The sequence below is a fragment of the Lichenostomus cassidix genome, chromosome 3 (assembly GCF_008360975.1).
Source record: "Lichenostomus cassidix isolate B80296 chromosome 3, HeHo_3.0, whole genome shotgun sequence".
NCBI classification, from domain to species: domain Eukaryota; kingdom Metazoa; phylum Chordata; class Aves; order Passeriformes; family Meliphagidae; genus Lichenostomus; species Lichenostomus cassidix.
In genome coordinates this window covers 71,607,922-71,620,196 of record NC_139483.1, presented here as the reverse complement: position 1 = coordinate 71,620,196, position 12,275 = coordinate 71,607,922, and the positions used below count along the sequence as shown (strand labels likewise).

Sequence of the window (12,275 nt, the reverse complement as noted above, 5' to 3'; positions counted from 1 at the left end):
AGTACCAGACCAGGACAGCACTTCTGTCTAGCTGGCTCTCAAAATACTTTCCACTGGTATACATGAGTGTTTTGCTGCTATAACTCCATCCTGTTAAAGGAATTTATTTCCTCATTTTTCTGACAGAAACAGTTACTAAAGCAGGTGCTTGAAATGGGGATATAGCCTGAGGCTACTGCCTTCTACTACTGCAGCTATATACACTTTCAAAAGTTTTTCGCTTGGATGTTGCACTGCAATCAAAGGAAATTTAAAAAAACAACTAAAAAAACCCCTCTATATTATATCCAAGGTAACAGTCATTGTTTTATGCCTTTGTCATGGGAAATGTATGTCAGAAACTTTTAACTACAACTTTAAAATAGGTTTTAATTTAACTTTCGTGAGTATTAATTCAGGTAGGTTTTTTTCAGTATTTTTTTTGGTTTTTTTTTTTCTTTTTTTACTAGCACATAATGACAGAAATTAAATAAGAAGATTGGATGGGGAAAAAAGGAGACCTGTTAATTGGAGGTTAGAAAGTCATGCATGTTGGAGACAGGAAGGTTTTGTATTTTCTGGTTTTGACTGTAATTCTTTCTTATTGTTGCTATAAAAATGGAAGACTTATGCCATGTTCAGTTAGCTGTCAGTGGTCGGCATTGTCACCTTGATTTACCAATGGACTGTGCTTCCCTGAAAAGGCAGCCAGCATATTATGCTTTTAAACTAAAACTCAAACAATCATTTGGAAAAAAAAGACCAGGAAACAGTTGTGTCATGATGTTAGGAAAAAGTACTAAATTAAAAAACTACAGCAACATTAAAAACTACTCCATCTACTGGGACTACAGAAAAATCAAAACTAATTAAATGTGTGAGTATCCATATGAGTACTTTGCGTGCTAAGTACAAGATATTTTTGAATATACTGGATATATATGATGAAATTTGGATGCTATTGAAATTCACTGTAGCATTTTGTTTAATTTTCATGAACCCCAACATAATTTTTGAATTTAAACTAGTAAACATGCTATGATACCATCTAGATGATGTAAGTGGGAACTGAAGCACAAATGTTTTACATGTTAAAATCTAGAGAATATGGACTGTATAAGAATTAAGTAAACTATCCTGGAAATACCTGTGTTTAGAATGAAATTTATGCACTGAACAGTCCTTGGTATGGATTTATTGTAAAGAAAAGAATTAATAGTAAGAGGTAACAGTTTTCTTCTGTTAAGAACATAAAAAATATTTTTTCTATTACTAAAATATGAATAATGGCTGAGGTCAGAGCACTTGTGTTCGTACAGCTGAGAGTGTACGAGAGATGTGAAATCAAACATGGAAATTCTTTAAAGGTAGCATGTAGCACAATTGCTTTCCATCTGACATAAATTTTACATTACAAAGGATTTCGATACTTGACACTGAAATATCATATTCACAAAGAATAACTTAATGATTATAGTTTTGCTGTGCTTTTATGCTTGGAAGAAAATCATAGTAGCACCTTTATTTTCTTCTGAATTAAATGCAAATGTAATTTTACACTAACTGTAAACACTGACTGACTAAAGAAGAGTAATATTATTTTTTTTCTGAAATGACTAAAGAACAGAAGCCCAGTTTTATATAATATCTTTAAAAAAATCCTAAAAGCAATGTTTCTGCCATGGCTTGCAGGGAAAAATATTACAGTAAACAGATCACATTAGCTTCTTTTTTTGACGGTATTTTTGTAACACATTAATTCCTCCTTCCCTGGTGTTTAACTGGAGACCTGAGGAAAAGATAGTTTATCACTGAGCCAAAGCTTTTGTGGCCCCATCTTGGGAGACCAAACCAGCAACAGAATCCAGATACAGAAATAAAATTATTTTAGACTGAGACTGTAAATATTCACAAAGAAGCACATATTCCCCTGGTTAGAACAGGAATTGCCAACAATGATGAAGAGGAAATAAAGCTACAGGTTAATTGAGTTATCTAGATTCTCATAGTACAAATACCTACCAAGTAATGAAAGATAGATAAGGCATTAATAACTCTTTCTTTAATAATATATCTTAGATGGAGACTGCCTGTTTCATGAACCTCCTCCTTATACCTTCCAAATCTGTGACTCCAGCAATGACTGATTTCTGCTGAGTTCCACATTACTTAGTCTAATACAAACCAGTGTAACTGCATCAATTTTCAGAAAGAAATACAGGGAAGAGGCATGTGGATAACAAACTTCTGTGTCCATGTTTATATCACAGAAAGACAGGTACATATGCCCCACTATAACAAAAATACCATGTTGTTCTCTCTCTAAGCTCCCTTTTCTAATGAAAAAACCCTCCCTCTTATGAACAGTTTACATGAAAGATGGCAGTAGGCACACAAAAACCAACCAGTTCTCTTTTGTAAGCAGAATTTAAAAAAAGAAATCAGGGACAACATGCAGATAAAACAAGGGATGAAAAATGGTATTGATGTTCTCCCCTTCACTGTCTGGTATGGACAGGTATGACAAATTGTTTGCTCTGTAAATAGGAATATTAACCAGATAACAAGATAAGAGTAGTAACAAATCACCAACAATCATTTAACTAGTGGATCTAGCTCTCACAGCCCTGATCAATCAGAAAGACAGACTTTCTTTCCTCAAGGTACAACAAATCACCATTTGATTTTAAAAACATTTGTGCAGAAATAGACAAGAATTACCCTAAAGTATCTATCATTGTTTTTTACCTAGACCTCTTTTTTAATCTCTGCACCTAACTATCAGAATGAAAGGAAACAGTCTTTCGGTACCTCAGGGAAATCCAGCCTGTCAGTAATAATTCATGAACACTTTCTCATCAATAATACTTAATGCAAGAAGCACCATAACTCAACAGTGATTAAGCTCATTTGGATTACTACTGTCTGAGCACGGTTAGGAAAGTTTTAAAGAAAGCTCTATGGAAAAGCATCAAACATTTTCTCTCAGAAAAAATTACCAGGCCACTAGCACAAGCCAGTGACAAAAATAACTGTATCTGATGTTCCACCTGCTAACTGCAAACCCAAGACAGCTCAAACATCTCAGGTTCAGATTTACCGAGAGAAGCAGGGAAACCATGGGGGGATTGTCGCCCACCTATCTGAATCACTTATTACTGTATATTTCCAACATGACTGCAGGGCTGTTCCCATGTGCCATGCTCCTGTTCATGTTATGAATACTTCAACTCGTACACAAGACTGGAAAAAAACCCCATCTGATCTTGTAAAATGCTGGCAGATGATCAAAATGAAAAGATAAAATAAAAACAGAGAAAAGAACAGATACTGGAGAAGATTAGGAGTGGTCTTGACTAAACGGAAACAAACGCTGGTATTGCTTGACTGTGGAGAGATCCATCAACACTAGAAACAGGAGGACTCACAACTACTTTTTCACATGAGTTGTAAAGATTCCTTGATAATTCTGACAATTCTGAACAATCCTCAATTTTGAACACTTCCATTAGCATGGAAAATATCAATCTCAAACTCAAAATCCCTTAAAATCAAACTCATATTTAAACCCCTCAATACAATTCTAAATTCCTGGTTTTGTTTTAAACAAACTATTTCTCCTTTTAAAGTTACACATATATTTGGTATATATTTCATTTCAAAAATCAAAATCAGGATTTTCTTTCTTCAAATTGTTTGTGTCCGTCTTCCTTATATACATCAGAAACTTGTAAATGTCTAAAGGTTTTCAAGCTTATGTAGAACTCCCACAAATAATGTGTTTCATCTACAAAATCTTGCAACTGCATGAGAAATAATTGGATGGTTATTCTTAAAAACCACAGTCCAAAATTCGAAACTTTAAAACTGAGTGATCAGCAGAATAATCACAATTATAATTATTTTTGTAATGGCAACAAGCCTTTTTGTACTATAGCTACAGCTTTCAGTTCCAACATCATTAAGAGATTCTTCAAATTACTTTTTAAACATCCTTTTCCCTCAGGATTTTCACTTATACCTAATTAGACTACTTACCCCATGCCATGTAATTCCCTATTGCCAAAACTGCTAAATGCTTCAATAAGAAGGAGGAGGGCAACAGTGGAGTGAGGCAGATGTAATGTCATTGGTTAACAATAGAGGTGTGAAGCAACTGCTGTAATTATAAAACTCATTAATGCGCACTGTTTAGGGGAAAAAAATCCTTGGCAATAACTGTTGAAATGGCACTTCTTTTCAACACTACATCAGATTGAAAGAAAACCCTTTCAATTTACACCTTCAACAAGACAGAATAGTAGTTCTACTAGTAATTATGAAAAATCAACATCCACATAAAAAGAACTGTCAGCTCTAACGGCATCCAACACTCGTACATCCTTTTCATCTTTAAAATTGATACATGTGGCGTGTTTTGACCCCTAAGCAATTTTAATTTTAGTCTCATTCCTCTTAATATTGTAAATGGATAACTTAGACAATTGTATTTTCAGGAAAAAATAAATTAGAAAAAATTAAAGCAAGATTATTGAATTAAAAATTTTACAACCTCTTCCAAACATTAGGGTCCTAAGCTTTACAACATAAATATTTGCCAATAAGTTTTGCACTTCATGAATGCACACAATTCAAATAGATGAGCAGCCCCAACTTAAGACAGGCAGCACTAGGTTCTTCTTCCATCATTCCTCTTCCATATCCTGTTCATCAGTTAAAGCAGTGTTAGGAAATGCCATCTCTGCTAATATTCTCAAACTTTCCTTACACAAATTTGTCTTAAAAAAACCCAATCCTAAGATTTCTAGGTGCAGAAAATTTTCACTAGAGAGGAGATTTTAAAGAGACAGCAGCTGGAGTAAAGCTCTCTTCTTGAATACTCAACACTGTATTATTTAACACTATTATTTAACTTCTGTTCACATGTGGGTATTTCTCCTTAAAATTTTAGTTATTTTACATGCTGCATATCTAGGTATTGTGGATGATTACCATTTTGAATTCAGCTGAATACACTGAATTTCATTTTGTACAACTGCAATATTTTCTGACAACAGATACTGCAGGGTCAGTGATAGCAATTCCCCTATTTAGGCTGTCTAACAGTTTCCATTAAAAAAGATTACTGTGGCCTTTATTTCTGAGCCATAATACTCTGAATGTTTGTAGCAGGCACTTAAAATTTATCAGGAAGAAAAGTCTCTGCACTAGAAAAATGGTTTTCCTAGTGTCATAAAATGCTGATCAGGTTTTGTCAAGTTGCAAACTGTTGAATAGTACTATTTTAACTTTTCCTCTGGTATTTCTCAGAGAAGTTTTGGCAGTATGCCAAAACAATAATGACTATAGAAGTAACAGACATAAATACTGTAAGATGGGACTCTAAATTTTGCATCTAATGCTTATAAATCAAAATATTACTGAATTTGGGCCATTTGTATCATGTATATAATGTAATAGACAATATAATCGTATGGGGGCAGAAATACGTTTTCCTGGATAATATTCAGGTACTTCTTGTTTTGAAATATGTTTGTACAAGCAGAGTTGCACCATTTTGAAAAAGAAAAATCTGTAGTTATAACTACTTAAGTACTTAAAAAGGAAAAAACCTCAATTCTTTTATGGTGAGAATGTAATACTAACACAGTGCATCATACATGGTGTCTTTCGCTTTGCATTCCACTTCTCTACTAAACAGTCTGCAGAATAAGTGTGGGAAATGCTGTAACTGCAGGCTGTGCCCTCAAGGGTTGAGAGGTGGCTGGGAGAAGGAAAAGCAGACTTTTAGGAAAGAGGTGTTTCCCATATGTTTCCCTTACTTAAAGCTGCTGTATCTTCCAGATTGCTCCAGGACAAAGTGATGGTCCTGCTACAGATTTAGTATATTGTAGTCATTACTCTGGCATTTTAATATTACACGTAACTCAGAAAAGACAAATACCAGATTTGTTTAGATCCTAAACATTATGAAGGGACGTAAGAAGGGAAAGAGGTGTATAAAGTATTTTTCATGTACTGATTACACACTTGAAACAAAAATGATTCATGCATATTTCTCAAAACAAAAAGTTAAGTTACAGATCACAGAATAAAGTGATCTTTTCTTTATTTTGGGGTGTGTTTTCATATACATATGCTTTTAAGAGTAAAAAATATGTATTTTTAAGAAAATAACAGCACTTACTGTCAGAAGGAAGAGCAATTCTTCAACGTTGCATTCAGGTTTCAATTCTCTCTTGAACATCCCAATAGTTGGATGCTTCAAATAGTAATAGGAGGCAATACGGCCATATGTCAGGGGTTCAATGCTGCGATTATCCTGTTAGAAGAAGAATCAAACACCCAGAGTTACCAACTGGTTCAATATCATGTGTTCCTCCATAACTGTGAAATATGTTGACTACTTTTAAGGCAGAACACCAAAACCAATTTAGCATCATAATTTAGCCGCAACAGTTTTCAGTGTAAGCCTTACAAAGAGCTCCACAGACAAACTCTAACATCTCAGATCAAGGAGAATATATCTTGTTCCCAGCTCCTAGGAGCATGTATCCTACTGAATCTTGTAAGGCACAGATTAGTCTTACCTCCCCAACTTCAATACAGTAGGAGCCTTCCAAATCGAACAGGGATTTCTCAACAAGGCTTGAGAGGTACTTATTCATAGTGTCATGGCTCACATCATCCAAGTTATAGTAACTAGATAAAATGAAAGCAGATGCATTGCATGAATATTTTTTACAGTCTGAAGATTTTTAACAAGAATATCTTCTAGGAAAACTTGCAAGGCTTCTACAATATACACATGGAACAGCAAATACCCACATTAAACAATTAAACACAGTCCTTTACAGAGACTAACAAGAAATCCATGATTCTTAAATGGTCTGTGGGAGTAACCAACATAAGACAAGTGTGTACATATGGTAAGATGGCAATTTTTCCATCTATTTATAGAAAGGTTGATACAAACAGAACTGGACTGGCTCTGTTTTTTTACTGTAAAAATTTCCCTGATTTCATAAGTACACTTTCCTGACAAGCATGAAAGTGAACAAACAATGCTAACACAAGAAACAGCATTTTAACCTCCAGATAAAGGAAGAAAATTCAACCAGAAGAGCAACTGCTCTTACGTCCCACAACTCTGAAAGTAAAAACCAGGCATGTAGTGACATTTCTTGAAAAAGTAAACTTACACCAATTCAAATGTTGGTGTTTGTTGTTATACTTCTGTGACATTTTATTCTCAAAGTTAAAATTTCTAACAAAAAGGAATAGGGTACTTAATGTGGTTACTTCACATGTTTGCTGTCAGATGAAATGTTTGACTACACTATATAGTCACAATGGCTCTTAGTTGTCTGTACGATGGAAAAAGGTTTATAGTGTGCCAAAAATATTTTTTTATGTTAGCATATAAAAAAGACACAGTGATTGAAGTTTGCACTCCTTAACCGCAGAACTTGAGGTGTATTGTAAGATTTTACTCATCAAACCAACATAATTTCTGTGAGAACTTTTAATCTAGATAAAGATGCAGTGAGAACCTGTGTCCCTAGATACAGCAAAGGCACCAGATCAGAAAGTAACAATTCAGTTCAGTGAGCAATAAAGGAAAACAGCATGCTTAGAAAGTTTTAAAATTATGAATTTAAGCAGAGCAATTAAATAATGCAATTTCAAAGCAGAATAAAAAAACCCATAAAATCTGATGATTTACTCAAATTTTAAAAATAAGAATAAAAAAGGTAGTCCTTGCTCATTTAATTCTGTGAAATATTGTGGCAAAAATAGACTACTGAGATTGGTGCAATGATGAAAGATGCTCCTTTGTTCCACCTGGCTGCTTTACTAAAATTTCCAACGGTTACGATGTACTCAGCATTCCCACTTGAAATAACCCCACTGTAATCGAGAGTAGGTTCTTTCAATACTAGTTTGTGCAGGTGAACAACAGGCTTCAAAACAGCGTGCTGAGATTCATTTTAGCCAGTTTTACAAAGTTACAGCTGCACCTGAGGTAGTTCTTTTAACTCCCTTCACTGCCACTGGAAAGAAATGTGCACTTGCAGAATGCTATTCATCTGAAGTATTTTAAATATCTGCTTTAGGATGAGGTGAAATGTAATCACTGATGAAAAAAAAAAGAACTTTAGACAACCAGTTCAGTTGTTGATGCTATATTTGGGCAGATGAATCCCATTTACTGAGGCAAACACTCTATCAATATTACTGTAATGCTGCTGTTTGCAAATTTCAAAAAAAGGAATTACATTTTTATGTACTACAAACATCCTTATAGAACTGCTTAGTTTAAAGAATCTGATTTGCATTATTATTTATTTAAACAGTTTTTTTACCATACATCTCTTTAAATAGCAGTAGCATAACTGAAAAAAGCCTGAATGCTAAATCACAGTATTGTGATTTCCAGATTTTTTTCCTCTGGCTATTAATCCCAAATTATGGGATTAATTCTCCAAAGTTTTGAATGTTCACTTCTAATTGGGTAAAGTTGGAGTAAACTAGTACTACCACAAGAAAAAGATTTTAAAAATGTGTTCTGATAGCAGCCAGCTACATGAGACGACAAAGCACAGATACATGGCAGTGGAATATTCGACTCTGTGACATTTTATATGGGTTCATGCTGAGATGATCTGAAATACTTATAACATCACTATTGTCCAAAACCAAACCAAACTAACAAATATTTGTATTGACGAAAATGTCTTATATGGCAGACAGCCATATATTATCAGCCTTATGCAAAGAAAACTCATTTGTAGAAAAATTAACAGTGTTTTTGATGCAACCTAAATTTCATGAGTCCCCTCTTAAATTTACTTAAGTAATATAGTGATAATACAAACTGGTCAAAAATTTCTGTGTCCCTTTTGTCTGCCTAACATCACTGATCAGATTTATTTTCTGGTTATTGGCAGCAATTACTTTGTAATATTTTGTTTACCTCCTGAAAATATGTGAGCAAATTAGCTAAATAAGTTGTTTAAGGAGGTAAAAATATTTTCTATTTTATATTCCTAAACCCCTAATGATTAATTATTATTTCTCTCTAAATTGAATAGAACACTATTGAAATGCTTATAATTACGGCACTTTGTTGTCATGGTATTCAGACTTCCACCATATAATTTCAGCCCCTTTAGTTGCAGTACCATAACACTGATGATGAATATTGGTAAAATGAAAAAAGGAACTCAGGCAATACACTGAAATTCTTATCTTCAGCTGTAATTTAAGACAGTAATTCAAACAGGTTTTATCTTGTGCTCTGCCTAACTTGCAGTATTTCACACTGAAGTTATAATCATAAAGGAATGTATAATACCTTCTAAAAATTTTTTGTGACTTTTAAATTTGCAGCTTTTAGGAAATTTCTTGTCAAACGAGTAAATAATGGAGCTGGCTATTGGAAATAAAACAATGTAAAGAAAATTCTTAAATGGTTTGTAATCTTGAGTGAAGTGGTACCAGTATGTTTTAACTATCTGTAATGAGGCAGATATAATTTTGAGCACACCCACAGGAGCTTCTGGGTCATTCAGCACATTTTCCCCTAATAAAAATCAAAGCCATTCATCTTGAAAGACTGTGTTAAAATCAGTAGTGAAAACAGAGGTATCATGACATTAAATTTCAATGCTCAGGAATAAATGCAAGCTGAATTCTGCATGTTGGTATGTTCGAAGTATAAAAGCTGCATAATACGTGAGTTCCACTATGAAGTGATATTGCCTAACTATTTAATTACAGATAAAGAATAAAAACAATGCAGTTTCATGCTCACTGCATTGAATCATCTAGTCATTATTTCCCCTTTGCTATAAACAGACAGCCTACCTTTTTATCAGCACACCATTTCATTTATTTCACAGTGAAGCCCAGTTTCACAATAATTGACTTGTCAGAAGCTCTAATTTATGAGGCTGGGCTCTGTAAGCCTTCTTCTATATTGGACTCAACCTGCACACAAGCAGGGTTGAATATTTACAATGCTGTTAACAGGTGCTGAGTTGTTTAATGATTCTAATAGCCAGAAGCGTACTGAGAAAGCCAGCGGGATCACAATTACAGGCTGTTTGAACACAACAATTACTCGTCCCCTGAGAGGTGTGAAAGTCAAAGGCAGTTTTATCCTAACAGCATCTAGCACATGGGCTAGACAGGCTAACTTCCATTAGTAGTCCACAGGGAAAAAGCAGTAACAAACCCCTAGGTATCATAAAAATTTACAAAGTATGTAAAATTTAAACAATCAAAAACTAAAGGAACATTTTATTGTCTATTAAATAACATATTTAAAATCCCAAAACCTTGTAGAGCTTAGCAAGAACAACAAACTGTGAAACATGAACTTATTTCTCTAATCTAAGGAAGTGTGGAATTTCATCAGCTGAGAGAGACAGAGAGACGCACAGGAACATAAAATGTAGATGAAGTTACACAAAACATTTAGGATTTAATGTGAATGGTGGCAATCATTTCCTGTTTAGCTTATGTAAACCTGACCTGAGATCTCTCTGGGAAATTTTTCATCAGCCTTGAAATGGTCCTGCTATAACTGTCAATCCTGTGGAGTCATTTGTTACAGCACCATGTTTTTTATGTTCAGATTATACGGTGGTAATAGTGACACACATAATGAAAATTGGTGAGAAGAGTCAGCCAAAAATATTAAAGAAAAACTTGCTAGTCAGTAGGTCTTTTGAAACAAATGCACAAAAAGGTGAATCCACAGCATTCACTCCATAGCAAGAAAGTGTGCTTTCTGAGATTTTACAGTTCTGAAAGCAGAATTTTGTTATGAACAAGTATGGGGGAGCATAGATAGTAATTTTTTCTAGGTCCCTTTACTGCAGCCATCATTTATCTTTACTTTCCTCAGCTTGTGGCCTTCAGCAGCTGCCATCTTCAAATAGCACCATGGAAATGGTACAGAGTATATCACCCAACTGATGAACCTTCATAGCCAGAGAAATACGACCCAATGTACCAACCCACTTTTGTTGTTAAGGCATCAGTGACTGACCCTGGAGTCCGTGACTGGCTTGCAAAAAAGCATTACAGAGTGCACAAATGCTGCAGACAGTAATGTCATCCTGTATATTACTTCTATCATGTTTTCTTACATCCATATATTTGTGTATGCCAGGTAGGAGAAACAGACACATTGCTATCTTTAATCAGCTTTTAGTATACTGTACATTGTGGTCATTTAAGAAGAAAGTCCAATTTCTCTGACATCAGCAAGGTACTTACTCCCACATCAGTGCTTCTAATTATAACACTTGCAAGACAGTTTATGTCCCAAGATGCTTTCATTGAGAAATGAGAGGTAACAGGCAGATGTAAATTTGCTCACCTATTGATCAGACATTTATTTTTCCTATCATATATTCTAATAGATGATTTGTACAGGTAAAACATACCCAAGAGAAGACAGACAATTGTGTGAATTTGCTCTCTGAATGGGGAGATGAGGGATCTTCAGCTTTGTACTCTGACCTAAGATTACAGCAGACTGGGAAGCAGGAGGCTGCTCAAACACTCAGCAGCCTGGGGCTTCCCTGTCTGACAGACTCAGTAAATCTTTATTTATCTGAATATTTGGGAAAACTGTACTGTGAACTACATTCCTGTACTCTTCAAATCACTGTGATCCAAATAAGTCCAAAGAACAAACTCTTGTTATGAAATTCATAATAATGCCTATAGCTGTCATTTATTAAATATATACATACATATGTATCTGTACATGCATATAGGTCTAAATGTCATTGTAGAACGAGGAGTCCTTTTGCAAAGTTCTTTATGAAGTATCTGTTTAACAACTTAAAATATGGATATTAGTAATCACTGCAGTGCAATATATTTGCACATTCTAGCTTCTCTTAGTTTGGCTACTGTCAAATTTATCCATTGTAGCTCTTAATCTTAGCTAATTTAACTTTCTTCAGTAATCCTGCTTCTGAAAACAATTCTAAATCAACCCTAAAATACTGAATAACTGTGATTTTGTCACCAAAATACACAGGTATTGCATTCTGACTGACTCCTACCATGATATTACCTGTCATCATAACAGAAGAAACTATACTGGACCAGTATATAAGGATAATTTGTATTCAGATGTTTTATTCACATGCTCAGCTAATCATAATGAGAAAGTGAAACATAAGTGTATGATGGTAAAGGCATCAGTCTGAAATTGTAATTTATGCTGTATTATTCATTCACTGCAAAAAACTTTGTAAAACTGGTATCAA

The 12,275-nt window shown here is 34.4% G+C and overlaps 1 protein-coding gene across 2 annotated transcripts in view; it reads right to left on the bottom strand.

Annotated features, from left to right (window-relative positions):
• The window catches only part of ASCC3 (activating signal cointegrator 1 complex subunit 3), a 249,666-nt gene that overhangs the window by 32,581 nt on the left and 204,810 nt on the right, over positions 1-12,275 (bottom strand). For both annotated transcript variants that reach the window (XM_085056274.1, XM_085056275.1), the window contains exons 35-36: positions 6,570-6,681; positions 6,167-6,301 (exon numbers count right to left, since the gene is read on the bottom strand). In XM_085056274.1, the coding sequence (XP_084912400.1) occupies positions 6,167-6,301; positions 6,570-6,681 (247 nt within the window). The remainder of the gene's footprint in view (positions 1-6,166; positions 6,302-6,569; positions 6,682-12,275) is intronic.